The 21,164-nt window shown below is 46.3% G+C and overlaps 1 protein-coding gene across 1 annotated transcript in view; it reads left to right on the plus strand.

Moving 5' to 3' along the window:
- The window catches only part of CDYL (chromodomain Y like), a 175,259-nt gene extending 156,023 nt beyond the window's left edge, over positions 1 to 19,236 (plus strand). Inside the window, exons 4-7 of the mRNA XM_033216101.1 lie at positions 1,146 to 1,318; positions 7,417 to 7,627; positions 15,964 to 16,107; positions 17,600 to 19,236. Coding sequence (XP_033071992.1) covers positions 1,146 to 1,318; positions 7,417 to 7,627; positions 15,964 to 16,107; positions 17,600 to 17,758 — 687 coding nt within the window. The 3' untranslated portion in view covers positions 17,759 to 19,236. The remainder of the gene's footprint in view (positions 1 to 1,145; positions 1,319 to 7,416; positions 7,628 to 15,963; positions 16,108 to 17,599) is intronic.
- Positions 19,237 to 21,164: the final 1,928 nt, after the last annotated feature.

A 21,164-nucleotide genomic window follows, 5' to 3' on the forward strand; every position in this document is an offset into this window, starting at 1 on the left:
GCAGAACACACGGCGGGGCTTTCCACGCATGCTCATTGCTGGTAGTGCCTCGTAAGGAAGTTTTCTAGAACTGGTTGTAGGAAAGGTTAGAACATGAATTTTGTGAAGTTTCTAGAATTGGCAGTATTTGAACCTAACCTATACCTTTCCAAAATCTTAAGTCCTAGTAGTTTATGAGTAGCTAGCTTGAGTTTTGTCCGGACAAGAAAACCTAACTACAGAAAGTCTGTGTGTTTGCCCGGGGTCACATAACAAACCAGTTCAAAGTTGGTCCTTGGTACATTTTTAGACTGCAGAGTCCCTTCATTAGTTATTTTTAAATGCTTCACAGAGATCATTTAAAATGATTTTATGCCCTAAAATTACTTGTCTGTGCTAATGTACTTGGACTGAATGCACTTACGCAGCAAACTATTTTCTGTCCCAAGTGTAATAGGGTAGTTTTTAAAACAAAACAAAACCGAAACAGAACTGAACGAGTTTCTTTCAACTGGTTTGAATGTGCCACCTGCTGTCCAAACTGGAGAAATGCCCAGTGATATAATAAGCAACTTGCCTTATCTTAGAGCCGCAATGGCTGTAGAAATACTAAGATAATGTAGATTCCCGTGTCTTTTTAATTATACTCTAGTTATGTAGTTATATTTCACTCCATCCCCAGCATCTCAATCTCCGGTTACAGAAAAACAGACATTTGCAAATTAATTAAAATCATGGTAGATATCAGTAACTGTATCAGGCTATGATGCATTTTTCATAGATGCAGATTATCCAGTAATAAAATGCTTTCAGGCCGTGTGTGATGGCTGATGCGTGTAATCCCAGCACTTTGGGAGGCCAAGGCAGGAGGATCCCTTGAGCCCAGGAGTTCAAGACCACCCTAGACAACATAGCAAAACTCCATCTCTACAAAAAAGTTGACAGGTTAGCCAGGCATGATGGCCCAAGCCTGTAGTCCCAGCTACTCAGGAGGCTGAGGCGGGAGGATTGCTTGAGCCCAGGAGTTCGAGAGTGCAGTGAGCCTTGATTAAACCATTGCACGCCAACCTGAGCAACAGAATGAGAATGTCTAAAAAAAAAAAAAATGCTTTTAGGATTTCACACCCAAAATATTCTTTGCCACTTTAACTTCTGATGACTTTCAGGTGATGAGAGAAGTCCAGAGCGCTCTGAGCACGGCCGCTGCCGATGACAGCAAGCTTGTACTGCTCAGCGCGGTTGGCAGCGTCTTCTGTTGTGGACTGGACTTTATTTATTTTATACGACGTCTGACAGATGACAGGAAAAGAGAAAGCACTAAAATGGCAGAAGCGATCAGGTATGTAAAAATGATGTTTTTTAAACGCTGGTTGGGTGCTTTGTTTTTGGTATACCAATCCTGATAGAATGGGCCTGACCAAGCCTCGAGAATAAAATATTCATCTTCTTCCATGGAGAGACACAAGCAGCCAAATCAATTAAATCATCTGTCTTTTCTATGGGCTTGCCATTAAATTACTACTTGCCTTGGGCAAATAACCGATTTCAAGGTTGGTTTAAACCCAGCAAGTGTTCAGGGAATGTTCTAATGATTAGAGTATATGATCATGTGTAGACAGAGTTCCTATTATTTGTGCCATGAGTATGTTCTGTCTTCAATCCTTAAATAAAGATCTCTTCCAAATAATAACTTAGCATTTGCTTGACTCCGAAGTAAATTGTCTAGGCTTTATGATGAGACACTTCCGTAACATCACATGGAGAGCTTTTTGGTTTTTTTTGTTTTGTTTTGTTTTGTTTTGTTTTTAAATACAAGTAGCACACATTCTTGTTCAGGTTCATCCTAAATTCCAGCTGGACAGAGAACCAGATAGTAGGGAATAAAAAGCAGAAGTCCTCCTCCTCCTTTCCTCCCCTCAAGGTATCCAACATTCATTGGTGTGTCTTCCCCAACCTTTTTCTGAACATTTTGTTCTCATGTTGTTTAATTTTTTAGACTTATTTTTAAATTCACAAGTAAAAATTGTATATACTTATAGCGTACAACATGATGTATTGAAACACAAATACATTGTGGAATGATTAAATCAAGCTAGTTAACATACGCATTACCTCACATATTTACCATTTTGTGTGTGTGGTGAGAACACTTAAAATCTACTCTCAGCAATTTTCAAGTATAAAATACATTAACTATGGTCACCATGATGTAAAATAGATGTCTTGATCTAAGCATTTTCAAATATTTGTTTCATATATACACACAAATAATATCAATTTAGTTCTGTTGTTGCTTTGCAACTTGCTTTTTTCATGTGACAATATGACTGAGATGTTTCTGTTTCCTTGGTGGTTGGATTTTCCTCTGCTATATGATAACAGTGCAAAAAACTTTCTCTAAAACCATTTAATTCTGCTAACAGCATATCCCCTCATTTATCATGCTAATCACTCTATGTATAATTAGAAGTGTCTAATTTTTCAGAGGTGAATTTTATTTGAAATGGATGAAACCTAGTCATCAACCAGAAAGTTGGCTATGCTTCTCTACCCGCCTCCCTAAAAATGACATATCCCCAGGTGGCCCCCATAAGCCCTTTGTGCTTGCCTTTTTAACTTACAGAGGATGACAAATGAAAGAAAACATAGACTTGTGAAATGGCAATAAAATAAGTTTGATCTTTTCCAAAATCCCAGATTTCTGGAGGGCTGAAGCTGAACTACTTTTGACAGTTACTAGGCTCCAGCTGAGCACTGCCCTTGGGGCACTGGGCTTTCTAGCACCTAAACCCTTCTAGAGCTTGCACAGCAGGATTGGTGTGGTGGGTGGCGGGGGGCTGTTTTTTCTGTTTTGGTGAGTCCGGGGGAGGCAGGGACGTCTTTCTTTGACGGACACCCAAGATGACTCTGATGGGCACTGCCCAGACAGCCCATCACAAGAGTCCTGGAACCCACACCTCTGGGTTGAAGGGGATTGCCTTGGTCTTTCATAACATATTTAATCATGTTCAGAATTACTGTATTTTCTCATATGGTGTACACATGTGTTTAAGACGTTATCCCTTAATCTTTTGAAAGTTACCTTTTACAGGCTATCATATGATGTGTGTGTGTGTTTTTTTTTTTTTTCAGAAGTAGTTTGAAATTTTATAGTCTAATCTTATTAAGTATTGTTTCTGATCTCCTAGGGGATTTCATCCCTGTGGTACACTAGGTGGGACCATCTTGTTCTTCAGTTTAAGATTAAACTGCTTGATCAGTATCATAAATCCTTGGCTGACTCTCAACACCTCTAAGACAGCTTCATTATTATCCATTCAGGGTGAATTCCATGAACTTAGCTTTTATTTTAAAAATACAAACCATCATGCCTCATGTGGTCACTTTGTATGTTCTCCATAATGTCCTGCTCAATGTACACATAATACTGTGCTATTTGGTAGCTCTGCAGTAATAAGAAAATCAGATGTGTCAGCCAGTGGCTTCTGGGTCCTGGCTCCGTTTTCCCGTGTAGACTTTTCCCTGGCTCCACTCGTGAGTCCTGCTAGTTCCTCGCCGGGTGCAGCTCACTCCTCCCTCCAGCGTTGAATTCCCTTGGACAGAGGCTGTGGACTTATGGCGCTGGGATTAGTAAAAATAGAGGAAAGCTAGATCAAGTCAGGTTTAAGTGGAGATCTCCTTTGTTGAACTTTATGTCACTTTAAAATTTCATTTTCGCCGGGCGCGGTGGCTCACGCCTGTAATCCCAGCACTTTGGGAGGCTGAGATGGGCGGATCACGAGGTCAGGAGATCGAGACCATCCTGGCTAACATGGTGAAACTCTGTCTCTACTAAAAATACAAAAAACTAGCCGAGTGCAGTGGCGGGTGCCTGTAGTCCCAGCTACACAGAAGGCTGAGGCAGGAGAATGGCGTGAACCCAGGAGGCGGAGCTTGCAGTGAGCCGAGATTGCGCCACTGCAGTCCAGCCTGGGCGACAGAGCCAGACTCCGTCTCAAAAAAAAAAAAAAAAAAGTGAGATTCCTTCTCAAAAAAAAAAGTTCATTTTCATCAGTTCCCTGCTCACTCCACTCTCCCTACTCCCAACAAAAAGCTGGATTGATATTCTTGTGAAAAGCCAAGTCCTACTTTAGGAAAACCGACTTGTTTCTTCTTCATGTGACTATATTTTTGTCAATGTGAATTTTCCTTAATGTACTCTGGCAAGATAGAAAAATAATTAGTTACACCAAAGTCACTTAACCTTTCCTTTTCTTATTTGCATTTAAATTAATTTTTATATGGATAAAAGCTCTTCCTGTGTATATTTTTCATTTCTCTGGTGTCTTGTCTCATGTTCCTTGAAACTTGGAGGCAAAGGACTTCATTGTAGCAAGTTTCCAAAGGAAAAGCGGGAAACAGGAAGATGAGGTTTCATATTAGGTCACCAGGTATCTAAAGTAGCTAACTTCGTTAGGAGGATTGGTGGTTTGCAGTTTGTAGAGTAATTGCAACAAAAATATTCTGTACATTGGTGATTAAAACAGAATTATTTCAAGTTCATTGATAGCATTAGGCTTCTGAAGTCTGCCGGAACCAGTAGCTGCCACGGGGTGTCAAGGACCAGGAGACTCTCCCCAGAAGCGAGGTTCTTCTCCCACAGAGGGAGACCGGGGGGGCTGCCCAGGCAGTGCCCCAGGGCCAAGAGGATTTGGGAGAGAACAAAGTGAGCCAGTAAACATGCCCCATGACCCTGACCTGTACCCCATTCAGTCCTTCAAATGAAGGTGCCATTCAAATGAGGGAGACCTCAGCCATGGAAGGGCAAGCACACTGGCTGCCCAGCTTCAGGTCCCTGCTGCCTCCTTCTCCCCAGACATTCCTTTGACAGTCCCTACATCTTATGTGATTTTCCAACTGTTTGATGTCTCCAAATTAGTAAATGTCCTTTAAAGGAAGAGTTTTGTTTAATCATAAAGTCTTTTTAGACTAATTATATGGCAAATATCAACCTCCTTCCCTGCCATATACTTTGGAATTGAATTCAATTCCAGAGAAACAAATTTAAATTCAGTACATTGCGTGGCACACATTTGAGTGTTCATACATTTTTATTTTAAGTATAAAACACACTTGGTTGAAGCCCACAGAAGCAGGGGCTACTTGGGAGAGGACCATCCTAGGCCTGAAGGCAGCCCCTGCCTCGCCTCTGGTGCCTTCTGCCTTGATTTGCAGCTCCCTTGGTTAAGCCTTTATGGTCCTGGGAAGTTCTACTAGGCAGAGAAAGCATTTCTGTAAAGGTTTTCTTTTTTAAAAACGAAACGAGTCTCTGTGTGTACCACATCCATTTCTGGCATCTCAGGGCTCACTGTTCAGAATGGCCAGTTCCCATTCCCTAAAAAGGGAAGCGGGTCTTTGCTCCGGAGCATGCTGGAATTTTCATTCATTCATGCCCCGCCCAGGAAGAGCCGCCAGCTGCAGGTGAAGTCACCATTCCAGGCAAAAGTACAAATAAAATTTCGGTTCCAAAAACAAGCCTTCAGCCTATTGAAATCTAAGTTCTGACTTATCAATATTTATTAATATTGTAGAAGCAGATTTTTTTATACAAATATATGGGCAAGGATATATGAAATAATTCCTTTTGCTGTTTCTCTATAGAATTATCTTCTTATTACCTTGATTTTTATCATCCCTTTTATGTTAATTTATCGCCCCATCCGTGGTTTCCAGATGTCAGCCTGGACAACGGCTATCACAGTTTGCCTTCTGTTCCATGAGGCAGATGAAAGTGGAGCTACTCAGATTTGGAAACAGCTGCTCCTTATCATGGAGACAGTTCAGCAGTTTTACCTTTTCATGAGTCATCAGTCACTGGGCCTAGGAAATGTATTTCCATCTTGTGTCATTGACCCCAAATCCTCAAAAGACAACACAACTGAAATAGCTTCATGTAGTTCTTCTGGGCTTATTTCAAGAGTCTGCTTAAAAGGTTGTCTGACATTCTGTATCATTAAACCCCAGTGTGATCTTTCTAACAAAGCCTCAGGCTCTCTCATTGACAAAGACTTAGTGCAACTCATTCATCTGAATGAGTTAATTCTTGCTCAATGCAAAGATCCCACAAACCTTGGGGGCTAGGCTGAGGTCCAGCCGCTAAATTCTGCAATTCCTCACCCTCCTGTTCACACACACACACACACACACCCTCCTCACTTCCCCAACCTGCCCCCTCCAAAACATGAGTCATCCATCAGTATCTCACGGAGTTGAGCGGGGAGCTATCTCAGATGCTGAGTCATGATTTTCAGAGACGATCTGAACAGATTGCTCTGGTTTTAAATTGCTGAACTGTAGAGAGCATCTAGATTGTTACTTTCAGTATTAAAGATGGGGGTCAGGTTTAGAATCCAGCAAGTGAGAAGCTGTCCTTACTCTGCACTTCTGATCTGGAACTCAGCCTGCACTAAAGGGACTATCTTGTGTTTATTCTTTTCTCTACTGTGTGAAATCGTAAGAAACAACCTCTGAGCATAAAATCAGCTTCTAGTATTCGGGGGAAGAAAATGCACATTCCCAAAGTTTTATGACACCAAGCTACCCTACATTGAAAAGCAGCCTACTTTTCCAGCCTGATCTAAAGCAAATCCCAAAATAGCATTGGCTTGATTTATTAAACCTCCATCCTGCTCAAAGGTTGCCCCACACCTGACCCCCTGTCCTCCGAACTCCTGCTGCAGCCGTCCCCTCCAGCCCGCGGTGGAGCAGGATGTGGGTAAGGCCTGGGCCCTGTGCTGCTTGCTCTTCTTGTTTGCAAGTCTCCTGTCTTGAGCCAGCCTGTGAGACTCTTGTCTCCGTGTCCCCCAGACTGTTCAGGCCTCTCGCACATAAATTCAGGAAGTAGCAGTTATTGCCAAATAATCCATGAGCTGTCTGAAATCAGGAGCCAAGGCCAGACCCAGATCCCAGGGTTTTTGTGACCCCTAATCCACTACTGTCCACTTAACAGCAGGCAGTATGAGTATGCCCTGGGCCAGATTTCCTCTGTGACAGCTTCTTGATTGCTCTTATAAAGCCCAGAATATGTATTGGGCTCCGAGGGAGGCCCAGTGTGTCTTCGAGGGAGGACAGGTTAGGGAGCAAGATGTGATGTTTATAGAACTCGAGAGCCACCTGCAAATGCCAGCGCAGCTCACGGTTGCATGTTACCCTGTGGCCTTCACGTAGGTCCTGTAGCGACAGCCACCACATGCATGGGCTGCAGGCTGTCACCAAACCTTTACAACACGTAGTAAATAAGTCTAGGGTCCACAACTGCTGGGGAAGGCCTTAAACAAATCTCAAGTCTTCATGATTTGCGCAGCGTTTACATCTTGGTAAATTGAATTCCATAATAGACTTTTCCTTTGCTCAAATATGCAATGTTTGGAGTAATTCCCCATTTATTTTTCATTTTAGAAACTTCGTGAATACTTTCATTCAGTTTAAGAAGCCCATCATTGTAGCAGTCAATGGCCCAGCCATCGGGCTGGGAGCATCCATATTGCCTCTCTGCGATGTGGTTTGGGCTAACGAAAAGGCGTGGTTTCAGACACCCTATACTACATTCGGACAGAGTCCAGATGGCTGTTCTACCGTTATGTTTCCCAAGATAATGGGAGGAGCATCTGTGAGTACCTTAAAAAAAAAATCATTCTAGAAAGCTTCCTGAAGAAATCTGGTTTGGTTATTGTTTTTCTAAAGCTATACAGTGTGTCATTCTTTGGGGACTTTCCATCATGTAGTTCAGATTTGGGTTCATAGACATTGACCCTTTTTGCATCATTCCCTAGAAAAGGACTTCATTCATTGAGGAGCCTACCCTACCCCTTTGCATGACTCACACTGATATCTGCTGTTAGTAAATATCCAGTCTGTAACCCAACCAACAATTTGCAATCGAAAAATTCCTTACCTAATAACTTAAAAGCTGCACTTTTAAGAGATGGCAATTTTAAGAGGGAGCAAAGTTACACAGGATTAGAGGGTTTGTCTCCCATCTAATTGTGTTTTTATTTCTTCAGCTGTTTAATCCGCTCATTATAGTAGTTTGTGTTTGTATTGTAGCTTGTGATTTATCAAGCAGTTATTCACATCTCATTCCCTAGTCCTTGAAATAGGGCAGGAGGTGGTGTCACAGGTCAGGTTCTCCAGAAGCAGACACTGAGATGAGTTTGGCACATGGAGAACTGGCCGTCAGTACCTGTGGAAGAGATGGGGAGAAAGCAGGACCGGTCAGAGGATGAGGTCAAAGTGATACTGTGTCCATCATCCTTCGGTGTGGGATGCGCGGGAAGCATTGTGCCCTGGACGAGGTGGCTCCCTGCAGCTGAGGGCATCCCTAAAGGTGCCCTATGGCCATCTGCTAACAGCACCACCCATAGCCAGGCAGCCAGGCCTCCCCAGGAGGGATCATGGCAGCACAGTTCCATGTCCACTACAGTTCACCCCAGTGCCATTCAGATCATTCATGCAGCTTTTGGGGGTCAGCTCCTTCAGGTTCCAAGGGGCTTGCTTTCTGGGAGAAACTTGGAGGAAGAAGATTAGGCAGCGGTAACTTGCAGGCTGGAACCTGAAATGTTTAACCTGGATGTTATAATCAGTGGGTAAAAGCGTGATGAGAAAAAGGATATTTGGATCCTCTCATTACTTGTAGTGGGAAAAATAGTAACTTTACAGTAGAGAAACGTGGCAGGTACCACCTTGCTGAGTTGTCAGAGTTCACAGAAATGAGACAAAAGCCAACATGAAGCACTGAGGGGAACGCAGTTCCTTCGTCGCTGCGTGGGATTCCTCCTGAAGGTGCAGCAGCTCAGTGCCGCATCATGACACTGACCATGAGGAACGTCAGGCCTGGACTGTCGTGCGGTCTGTGGACACCGCGCAGCGCTCCTCCAAAGCGCCAAGGTCAGAGAAGTCGTGGAAAGACTGAGGAACCGTCTCAGACTGGAGGAGACCAAGGGGACATGACAGCTCAGAACATCAGGGACCCTGGATGGGCTCCTGGGTCAGCGAAAGGACAAGAATGGGAAGGCTGGTGAAATTCACATCGTGTTTGTAGTTGAGTGAATAGCACATTGTCAGCAGCTTTGGTCATCCTAAGATGTTATGTGACGTTTTAACCCAGGGAGAGCTGCGTGAAGGTTTATGGGAACTCTGTACTACTTTTGTCATTTTTCCTGCGTCTAAACGTTCTCGAAAACCAGAACATTTAAAATTAAGGAATGCAAGAGAGGAGGAGGAAGATGGGTAGGCCAGACCGTGGCCCCCAGTGCCACACTGGTCTCAGAGCTGCCCTGCTCCTCACCTTCTCACTCCCCAGGCTAGTTCCCCTCACCCGCAGCTCCCACCTCTGCTGGCCTCAGCAGCCATCCTAATGCTACAACACTCATCCCCGAGGGCTTTGTGGCCTGCTCACTGTGTCCGGCTCACAGTCGCTGCACTTGTCCACTTAACTGCTATAGTTGGTCAGGGGAGGAACAAGCGGCACCGGCCTCCATCCCACTTCCCAGGCCACGTGTCCTTCCATATAAAGGTCTTTGTACTGTATGTGCTACAAATCAGAAGATGCTACCCACCGTCATGGAGCCACCCCTAAACTGGCACCTCTCAGGCCATGCCAGGGCCGTACCAGGCTGGCGGCTGCGGCAGGTGCCGTATGTGACTTAGCCACAGGACTCTGGGGTCCTGCCCCTTGACATGGTATTTGCTGTGAGGATGGTGTTCTGGTCACACGCAGCACCCTGAGGCACCGCATGCTGGTGTACTAGACCCTCCATAGCCACAGAGAGTGGTGCTGCCTGAGGATCTGCAGGTGGGACAGGCAGACCCAGACCCAGAGGGTGCGCCCACGCCTGTTGGAGCCGTCAGCCTGCTGCCCAGTGCCCACAGGTGGGTCCCCCTGGGAATGGTGCCTTGAGGGCCGCTCACATTGGCATCTCCTGCTGGAAGGCTGGATGCTCAGTAGCAACAGTGGCTGCATCAGCTTTTGATAAATCAGAGATTGTGCTGTTGGGGCCCCTCTGGCCAGCCCTGGGTGGCCAGCGGCCACCAGCCGTCTCTCCAAGCTGTTCAGTGCCCACTCCATGGCGGATGCTCTCAGGTGGACAGTGTGAGACAGCAACCTGCACACTTCCCATTCCTCCACCCACCACACGCCTCTGTCCAGGACACCCACCCCTGCTGGGGGCTAGTGTTACTCTAACCTTGATCCACTTTTCCTCCTCACCAGGGGGTGACCAGGCGCATCTGCCACTGGGGGCATTTTCCTCACCACGTTCTCTTCCAGGCCTGCTGGATGAGGCTCTGGTGAAGTTGCTGTCCCCTTTTTGGTTTGCCGACCCACCCACAGGCCACACTCAGTCACAGGGAGTCTCCCATGGCTGTAGGTGTCAGCTGAGGCAGGGCATGGGTACACAAGGGTCTGGGGGTGATGCAGGGGTCTAGGCTGCCGGCCCATGCCCTCCGGAGCTTGCCAAGCCCAGCTGTGCATCCGCCACAGGCCCTGTCTGACCTTGCACCTGTGGGGCTGATGGAAGTCAGCTCGTGCCGGCCACTTCCCACGTGTGGTCATATGGGGTCCCGTGATCAGGCGCTCTGCCTCTCCCAGTCCCAGTCAGCGCTCCAGGCTCACCCTTCCGTCCTGTGGATGGCCCCACCGACTGTGCTGCCCTCCTCCCTCTGGCACTGACCACAGGCTCCATATGCATCTTGTCCCACCCCTCCCTACTCAGCCCTGGCCTTTCAGCCTCATTCAGCAGGGCCCCCACCTCCCTCATGCTTTCAGTAGCCATCCCAGCAGCCGGGTCAGACCATCTCCTGGGAACCTACCAGGGGTAAATCAGTATCCCAGGAGTTGGTCCTACATCAGTGAACTCTCCTGTCCTACTTGTGGTTGGGCTCCAGGTCGGGCGCCCTGAGAATCCACACCCTCATGTCATCTCACAGCTCCCATCTGCACCCTTGGCTGGGCTGTGCGGCCCCTTTCAGGGAAGAGGCGAGTTACAGGCCTGATGCCAGGAGAGGGGATGGGGCAGGTTTTGCGGGGGCAGCGTTGCCTTGCTGAGAGATGTTTGCCTTACCTTCTAGCAAGGTGGGCTTGCATGTTCTAATAGGGATAGGTGGGCCATGTCATTAGGCTCAGGGGTTCAGAGGAAGCTGGAGTTCAAAGTTGGGGGCATTCACCCAAAAGCATCCATCGCAAGTTCTAGGGTGTACCTCCCCACCCCTCGCAAGCTGACAGACCTTCCTCCAGTGGCTGGTGAATCTGGGTAGAGCTTGACCATTCCTGCTGACAAGCCCAAGGGGTAGAGCCAAGTCTCAGCCCTCCCTGCCTCTTGCTACTGGCTGCCCCTCTGCTTGCGCCCATGGTGACAGGCAGTCCCTGTCCCTCAGCTGTAAGAGTGTTAGCACGCAGACGGGCCCCTGTGCTGGGTACTGTGGCTTCTCCACCTGGCCTGTTAGGGGTGGTCCTCATTGCCAGATGGGGAGCCGTGCGGTTTCTGAACCCTCTTCTCACCCTCGCTTTGTCCATCCCCCCATCGCAAGATGGTTTCTCTGGAAGCTAAGATGGATTTGGGAAGCAGGGTCTGGTAGATTAGGTGCCAGTGTCCCTGGAAGGGCAGAAAGGAAGCAGGATTGGGCAGAGCTGACTGACAGGGAGCTCTGGAACCATGTGGCCTCACGGCGGTTCCGGGTGCCCCACTGCAGTTGGCCGTGGGGTCGGCGGCCCTGGGAAGAGCAGTCCATGGGGGAGGCCCTGAGCTCTCGGAAGAGTGGTCCATGAGGGAGGCCCTGAGCTCTCTGTTGCTTGCTGACAGCATTTCCCACAGCAGGCAGCTTGCTGGGGTGGGGACGTGAGTGGCTTCTCCAAGTCGTTTGCTTTGTCCTTTACACCGTGCTGTACACACCGGACACCACCAGACTCCCATGGTAAAGAGTCATGAGTTCATCATGGCACTTACTGTAAACCACGCTGTGTCCTGCCAGTTACCCTGTCCCAGCAAGAAAGAATCCTCATCCTCCAGAACATCCCATGAAGCTCAAGCTCATTTTGAGTTATTTGTCCTAAGGAGGTTGAGATCTGGGCTTCTGACCCCTCCCAGTGTATAACCTACGTAGATGTGTGGTGTCGGTGCAGATGTGGGGCAAATACTAAACCAGCTTGATGTTCAGACACATTTTGGCAGTGGATCCCTGGGGCTGAATGCTGCTCAGGGGCAGAGGTCTCAGAGCTTACCATGCCCAGAAAGGGCCGTGAGGCTTGAAGTCGTTACAGAACGAATGCCTGCCGTCTGGTCAGCCTGTCTCTCCCCACTCTACGAGCCTTGACAGATCTTTACTTTGCGCTTCTCCTTGAAATGTACTGGTGCCTCTTGAGCTGCTGTTTTCGACTGGGCAATTTTCACCCCTGACCCCACCCCAGGGGACACATCTGGGGGCAATGTCTGGAGACAGCTTGGTTGTCACACATGAGATGGCCATTAGCAGAGGCTGGGGTACTGCTCAGCACCCTCCATGGCACATGGGACAACCCTGCTCAGCACCCTGCATGTAGCACACAGGACAGCCCCCACACCCAACAACAGGCCAGCCCAGAATGTCCCTAGTGTCCGGGGCGAGAAAGCCTGCTCTAACTCCAGAGCGAAGAGCCCGCATTTCACTCAGCATGAGTTCTGCACTTTCTGAGAGAGTATTTGACGAAGCCTGTCTACAGAAAGTGAATAGACGCTGTTCATTTGACTTGTGTTGTGACAGTCTTGTTGGAAGTGACTATGTAAATGATGCCGTTCCTTTCAGTATTTCAGCTTTCAGCAGCCTGAGTTACGACTGGGACAAGTGTGGTTTTCCCCACTTTGCATGTGCAGAGCTCTGCCAGGAGGATACGCTAAAGGAATCACATTATCAAGATAAAAAGAACATGCAAATCATGCAGGCCGTGCAGCCTCTCCTTTCTCACAGTGTCTACTGCAGGCCCTCAGCTGTAGGTGCGGCTATGTAAATCTGCCGAGGAGTCTCTTCTAGTTTAGCCTTCCTAGTGCCCAGTAGACATTCATGGAATGCACAGAGGATGGCATAGCCCGACGCCTACAGGCTTCCACGTGGAAAGCTTGCACCTCTTGGGCCTGCTGAGGTGTGACGCTGGAGAATGCCCAGCGAGTGCCTGAGGGCCTTACCCAAGCTCGCACCTTCAGAGCGCCTCTTAGGGACTTCACAGACTGGCCTGAGGGAGCAGGTGGGAAAACCTCTGCCACAGCCGTCCCCATCAGGCTGAAGATTCCTGGATCCCCTGTGCTCATACTAGGCCAGTTTCCTCGCCACCCCTTCTACTGTACTCTGGCTGAACTAAAAAGACATCTCTGTTTAACTTTCGTCCGGCATTTCCCATTTCTCTGGATGGTTACACGACAGCTTTTTTAAAATAATTGGACAACGTTGACCACATCATGGGGTGGTGTAGGTTGTCTGCAGGGAGTCCCTGCGCACTCAGCCATCTCACATCAACGTGCTAGCTGGTCAGGTTCCCAATGACTGCGTCTGTGTGAATCTTACTCGGGTAGAAGTTTAAAACCTCTCATTTTAGAACTACTGAAAATAGTGTGTTTATATAAGAATATGCTTACGCAAATTGAGTAGATTTAATCCTCTAATGCAGATCTTACCAAGGGAGATTGAGTAGATTTAATCCTATGATACAAATCTTACCGAGGGAGATTGAGTAGATTTAATCCTCTAATACAGATGTTACCGAGGGAGATCTGTTGTTGTTTTCTTGGGTGAGTTGTTCAAACCAACTCACTGGCCATGTTTAAGGAGAAAGCATTAGCGACCTAGCGTCGGCCCTGTCATTTTTGCTCTTGAGTAAATTGAGAGATGCCCTTGGTTGTCCTGCACATCCAACCACCTGGAGTGGAGAACACCAAAGGTAGGGAAAGGATCTCCGGGGATGAGCAGGCACGGAGCCTGCGGGGCTGGGGAGGAAGACCGGCTGCAGTCGGTGAGTGCTGGGCAGGGAGAAGGGCCATTCTGGCTGGCGTCAGGCCCAGGAGAGTCAAGAAAGGAGGATGAAAGGGAGACACACAGGGAAGAGAACAGTAGTGGGGCTGTAAATTGACCTCCAGGTAGCAGGAAATAAAGTTGGAAGAACTGACTGGGACAGACAGCCAGGGCCCTGCAGGAAGGGCTGGAGAGGAAACCTGAGGACACCTGCCCTTCGTGATCCAGCCAGGCACCAGGCCTGGCGGGATCACTTGCCTCCGCTGCCCAAGTTAAGGCTCTGCTAAGCTGGTCCTGAGAACATGCTTCATGCTTAAATGCAGGCATTTGGCTGTAGTGTCCTCACTCTATGCTGAGAATGAAAGAAACACAGTCTGTGAAAGGAAAACCCCGACAGCACAGAGCACTTCCTGTGGCAGCAGCATGCCGGGAGTCCCGCTCCCTTTCCTGCTGCGATTGGGTCTGCCGTTAGAAGAACTGTCAGAACCACTAGCAGTGAGATCTGGTCACATTTCTAAATCCATTGGTTATGAACCGTCTTTTCACTGAGAAGAAGCTGTTCAATTCAGGGGTTCCTAGAACTTCTCCAGACTCTTCAGAAACTCATGCCCTTGTCCAAGCTGTAGCTCCAATGACAGACTCAAGTTTGGGTGATTGTTAAGAACCTTGCAAACCCTTGGGAGGAGCCTGTCCCCAGCCCTGTTTCCCAGCCTCTGCCTGTATGGGAGGGGCAGTGAGTCAGCCACGTGTTTGCTTTGCCACCTCTGCCTGTGTGTTCTCCAAGCTGTGGGTTTCACATGCAGTAAACGGCATCGAGACATTGACAGGAGGTGTATGGGCAGTCTTACACTGTCTCAGCGACTTCAGGGCCTTTTCTCTCTTTAGTGATTTTGCCTCTTTTGGAAATGGAAGCCATCGACCGAAATTGTGTTTTACCAGAGGCCCAGCAGCTCATAGTCAAGGCTTTGTGACCATCAGAGTTGTTAGGAAGGTTAACCAGGCAAGATAAACGGCAGACCAAAAACTGTCCCATCAGACCAGTGTGGAGTTTCTTTATCAGACATGTGTGTGCCCCTTCCCGCCTCATCTTGGCATCTGCGAGCCTGTCATCTGAGTGATGTAAAGTCCATATATGTTGTGCTGAAACCTTAAAAGTGATCTAGTTAAGTGTCATGTATTAAAAAATAAAGTGATCTAGAATCCAAGACAAGGTTAAAATTAATTTCATATATACACATTATATATATTTTTAAAGAAAAACTAATGTTAGCTTTCTCCATTGAGCCATGTGAGGTAACTATAGCCAGCCCCTCTCGAGCAGATTATGGTAATTTTTTGACACATTCAAGCCCTAGATAGTTCTGTTTTTTCATATCCAAGCAATGCAAGGCAGCCTCCAAGGTACACTCTAGCAGAAACAGTCACTGCCGTTAGAGTATTTTTGGTGTCTAATTCACCATTGGCCTCCCAGATAAAGAAAAACGTTTGGTAGGAGTTCTATGCCTGGTTCTAATCCTTAAAATTATAAATTGCCTAACTTTGCATATGCTAATTTTCCCGGGATGGTTTTGTGTGTTAAAAGAGCTCCCACATGGGAAGGGCCAGCATTAGGGGGTGGAAGGCAGATGGAGGAGAGGAAGTTAAACCAGTAACTTTTTAAATGAATGGCAAAAAGACCTTTTCTAGTTTAGATTTCTTTACTGAGTCCCTGTAATTCTGCAGTAGGTTGTAAGATGACTTCTTTGCATTCCTTTTTAAGAAAAAAATCAGCCCGATATATTCCTTTTCCCCCTGCCCAGTGGACAGCACCTTGCACAGGATCTGTTCCCAGCGGCCACTGAAGGATGTGCCGCATTTTCCCCGCGGGGCGGTGTTTGTGAGCGTTTCTCTTTGGTGTGGATGTGAAGGGATGGGTCTTCCCCGCCCACCTCCCACCACAATTCATATTACATCCACTCTTCTTCCTTGCAGGCAAACGAGATGCTGCTCAGTGGGCGGAAGCTGACGGCACAGGAGGCGTGTGGCAAGGGCCTGGTCTCCCAGGTGTTTTGGCCCGGGACGTTCACTCAGGAAGTGATGGTTCGCATTAAGGAGCTTGCCTCGTGCAATCCAGTTGTATGTCTACTTGCTCCTATTACACATGTAACTTTTTAAACCATAGAACCTTTTCCCTCAGAGAGCTCACACATTTGCGATTATTCCTAAGTCCTTCACATTTGTCCTCAGCAGAGCACCTTCCCGTGAAGTCCTGCCAGAAGATACTGCTGCCACCACTGCCCCCATGCACACCTTGCCTTCCCTTTGCAAATACCCAAGAACCACAGAAATGAACTTCAGTCTGAAATGTCAGCAAGTTAGCAAATGTCCTGTGAAAATCACCAACTAACATGGACCTGACTCTTTCCTGGGTCCAGAGCCTCTCAGCCACATTATTAGCTTCTCCCCGCTTTCCCTCAGGGGGCCTAAGTTTTTATTGTTGTTGTTATTGTTGTTTGTGAGATGGAGTCTCACTCTGTCGCTCAAGCTTGAGTACAGTGGTGTAATCTCGGCTCATTGCAGCCTCAACCTCCCGGGTTCAAGTGATGCTCATGCCTCAGCCTCCCTAGTAGCTGGGACTACAGGCTTGCGCCACCACGCCTGGGTTATTTTTTATTTTCATTGGAGACGGAGTCTCACCATGTTGGCTAGGCTGGTCTCGAACTCCTGACCTCAAGTTGATCCACCCACCTCAGCCTCCCAAAGTGCTGTGATTACAGGCATGAGCCACTGTGCCTGGCCTCCTAAGCTTTTGTTTCATAAATGTGCTGAATAGGCCAGGCACAGTGGCTCATGCCTGAAATCCCAGCACTTTGGGAGGCCGAAGAGGGCAGATTACTTGAGGTCAGGAGTTGGAGACCAGCCTGACCAACGTGGCAAAACCACATCTGTACTAAAAATCCAAAAGTTGGCCAGGCTTGGTGGTGTGTGCCTGTAGTCCCAACTACTCAAGAGGCTGAGGCAGGAGAATCGCTTGAACCCGGGAGGCGGAGGTTGCAGTGAGCAGAGATCACGCCACTACTCTCCAGCCTGGGCAACAAAGCAAGACCCTGTGTCAAAAAAAAAAAAAAAATACAAATAAATTGTTTTCTTAAATGTGTTTCTAACAGAATTGCATTTGGCTAATTATAAGATATGAAATGTTTAATATTAACTGACACGACTCCCATCTAAACTGTCCCAGGCAGACAAGCAACCCTCATTATGAAAATTACATTTTGTTTAGAAATATTCCCTCAACAGGCATCCTCAGAGCTTTCTGGGCATCAGCAGAGCAGACGTCCAGTTCGGGGGTCCACGCCCGTGTGCGGCAGTATGCAGCGCAGGCTGGATGCCAACAGCCCAGCTCTCCTTTGAAATGAGCCATTTTGAAGTTAAGAATGTACCCAGTGCCTAGTGTGAAATGTGCTTTGTACATATATTAGGCCTAACATATTGTGAGAAAATGTCTGGTAACCTTTTGAACAGGTGATTGTTGGAATTGGACGATTGCCTCCATAAATGTGGAGGCACAAGGGACCCGTGTCTGCCCGCATGCACCCTGCTAACTAGCTCTTTTTTTCTGGTGCAGGTTCTTGAGGAATCCAAAGCCCTTGTGCGCTGCAACATGAAGATGGAGCTGGAGCAGGCCAACGAGAGGGAGTGTGAGGTGCTGAAGAAAATCTGGGGCTCGGCCCAGGGGATGGACTCCATGTTAAAGTACTTGCAGAGGAAGATCGATGAGTTCTGAGTGTCGGGCTGCCCACGGGTGACACCGGGATCGGGCTGAGCAGAACGTCACTGGCTCCAGTTGCCCTGATCCATTCTCACAGCCTGAGACAAGCTCACCCGTAGCTTACGCTTGGAAGCAGGACTGGGAACATCCACGCTATTTATTATCAAGGAGTTTTAAAGTACTGTAACCTTAAAATAAATAACTACAAAGCTTCTTTGTCCAAACGTCATTATTTTATACTTAGATACACGCAAGTGTAAAAGTATAAAGATGGGCACTAGACTGCTCTTAGAAGCTCTAATTTGTGTTCTCTTTGGCTAGTACTGTATAAAAACAATTGTGTTTTATTGGTTTTGGATGACAGAAAAGTCTGGAATAATGTTTGTTTTCCTCATTTCTTCCTTCTAGAACGCAGACTCTACAGGGGTATTAGCCAGCCTCGCCTGCCCTGCCCCACATAGAGACACAGTGATCTGAGGCGCTGGCTTTTTCTCTAAGAAGGTACAGATACCTCAGATTCGGGAAACTCTAAATCGAAAGACTTAGCTTCTAGGCTAAATACTTCGGATGAAAAATCCGCTGAGAAGCTTACCCCCAAACCAGACATATGCTTAGGATTCAGGCTGAGATACCAGTTGGTTTCCGCTACTTTCTTAAATATGTCCAGTTCTTACCCAGTTAACATGAAGAAACCACTGTCGCTAGAAGAAAGCTTGTTTTGCAGTATTAGTGAATCACTGAATAGCTTAAGTATGACTAAGTTATAAGTTAGTCTTTAGTGGGTTTTAAATAGTTTTTCTGACCCTTCTGAAAAATAACTACGTAAGTGCTTCTTGTTGCTGGGTGAGAAATACTACTTTATAGACAGTTTTGGTTTTCTATTTGCAGATATGATTGATGTATTACACCAAAATAAAATATTTTTATGTTTATAAAATGTAATTTTTAGGTTCACTTAGAATATATTTTATTTAATAAGTTAAAATTCTTTTGGCACACTATTAAATGCAAAAACTCCTTTCAGAACAAAAAAGAACTACCTTATATTCAACATTTAATGTTCTTGGTCTCTGCTTTTACGTCTCTACAGTATACTGAGTTCAGTATGGTGTCCAAGAGTGCCCTGTGTGGATAGACACGTGTGCTCCTTCCAGGAGTGGGTACTGATTCCAGACTCCAGATGCCTTAGTTAGGCTTCTGAGCTTGCAATCATATTGAATGTATGAAGAGCGAAATAAAATCAAATTCTTATTTTTGTACAGTTTTCAAGTTTATACTTAGAACTGACCACCTCCCCGGCCACGTGGAGAGCTGTACAGTGTGTAAATCTGCCTTTATCTTGGATTGATTAGTACAGTATTTTTGCATCTGTGGGACCTACCTTTTCGTTCAGTAGTTTGAACTATATATAAACTGTACAATCTGTAAAGTTTTTATAGAATAAATATTCAGCTGTGAAAACTGGTTAAATAAAACTAATATTTCTTAACACATTTGAAATGTTTCTCTGATTCTTGTGAGATTTCTCCTGAGATGTTTTCTCTCTTTGTGTGTGTGTGAAATATACATATGTGTGTGTGTGAAATATACATATGTGTGTGTGAAATATACATGTGTGTGTGAAATATACATGTGTGTGAAATATATGTGTGTGTGAAATATACATGTGTGTGTGAAATATACATGTGTGTGTGTGAAATATGCGTGTGTGTGAAATATACATGTGTGTGTGAAATATACGTGTGTGTGTGAAATATGTGTGTGTGTGAAATATACGTGTGTGTGAAATATGTGTGTGAAATATACATGTGTGTGTGTGAAATATACATGTGTGTGTGTGAAATATACATATGTGTGTGAAATATACATATGTGTGTGTAAAGCATCTGTACAGTTTAATGGAATGAAAGCCTGCATACTATCACCTGGGCAGGACCTACAATTTGACCAGTATCCTGCCTGGTCACCTTCACCCAGGTGACCATTTCCTGAATTTGTGTCCATCATCCACTTCTCCTTCAAAGAACTTATTCCTAAAATAAATTACTTTTAGTTCTACATATTTTTAACCTTTATATCACAAAAAAGCTTCTGTGACTGACTTCATTCAGTGTTAACATTTTCTCTTACGTAGAGTTGTAACTTATGCCTCTTCTACCCAAACCTGTCATGTGGCTATTTTCACTCCTGTTTTGCAGATGAGGAACCTGAAGAATTAAACACGTGCCCAAGGTCACGTAGGTAATGTGATCAGGAGTAGCACCAAGCTTTTATCCAAGGTCGATGTGGCAAAGCACATATTCTGACAAAGACACCAAGATGTCTGTTGTAGAATTTACAAATAGGGAACCAAGTAAAATCTCCATCATCTGAGACTTTGCATCTTCTGGGGCTTGTGAGCCACGTCCCCTTTTTCTGAAGCAAATCTTCCGCCTTTCAACTTCCTGCACAAGAACTGAGCCCAGCTGGAAGTAGCACTGGCGACAGCAGTGAAGTTCTGTCGCACTGGCGACAGCAGTGAAGTTCTGTTTTGTGCCCCGTGTGGGTGAGGAGGAGGGGAAATGTGACTGCGCAGATGGGTGCAAGTCTCGGTCCAATTTAGAGGAGAATTTGACAGTACCTGTCAAATATAAAAAACCCAGACCCAGCAACTCCATCTATAAGGATTCATCTTAAGGAACGAGTGGTAGGAAAGGTAGGAAATAGGAAAATAAAGATATGTATGCAGTTAAGTTCATCTCAGGATTGTTCCTGACAGTGAAGCATTGGAAACTGCATTCATGTTCATCAGTAGGGTTTTGGTTAAATAATTGTGCACCACCACCACAGTGGAATACACATTTATTGAAAAAGAATGTTGATGAAATCTTAGGTTTAAAAAAAAAAATATGCTTTAAAAAACTTTTCAGGATATGCATGAAAATATATTAACTTGTATATATATCAAGTTTTCTCCTCTAGAGCTTCCTAGCTCCTCAAAGCCAAAGTCGGGAGCCTGTTACCTCTGAGATCCAGAGACAGGCACAACACCCAGGCGGTCTTGCTTCCTCAACCATGAGTGTAACAGTGACGGTGGCACTTACACTGCAGTGTAGACCAGGCTCGCTTCAAGACACTTGTCCATTTGCTCATTCAGGTTTTTGAGATTATTTTGCAGAGAATATTAATGTAATACACGTTAATACGCTCCTCCCAGATCCACTCACTGAGCCCATCTGGTGGCGTCTCTGTACCTCTCCTGTAGCTCATGGCCTTCCTGTCCTAGCATCACTCTATAAAATGAGAGCTCTCAAAAAGTCTTTAGGCAGGCTGATTTAGTTTGTGATGTCCCCAGCAAACTAGTGACAGCTACAGAAATGAGAAGAACGCAGAACTCTTGACAGTCTTGGAGGGAAAGGCGTGCCAACTACGTAAACGGGAC

Source organism: Trachypithecus francoisi, unplaced genomic scaffold (assembly GCF_009764315.1).
Source record: "Trachypithecus francoisi isolate TF-2019V2 unplaced genomic scaffold, Tfra_2.0 Lachesis_group10, whole genome shotgun sequence".
In the NCBI taxonomy this organism is placed as follows: Eukaryota; Metazoa; Chordata; class Mammalia; order Primates; family Cercopithecidae; genus Trachypithecus; species Trachypithecus francoisi.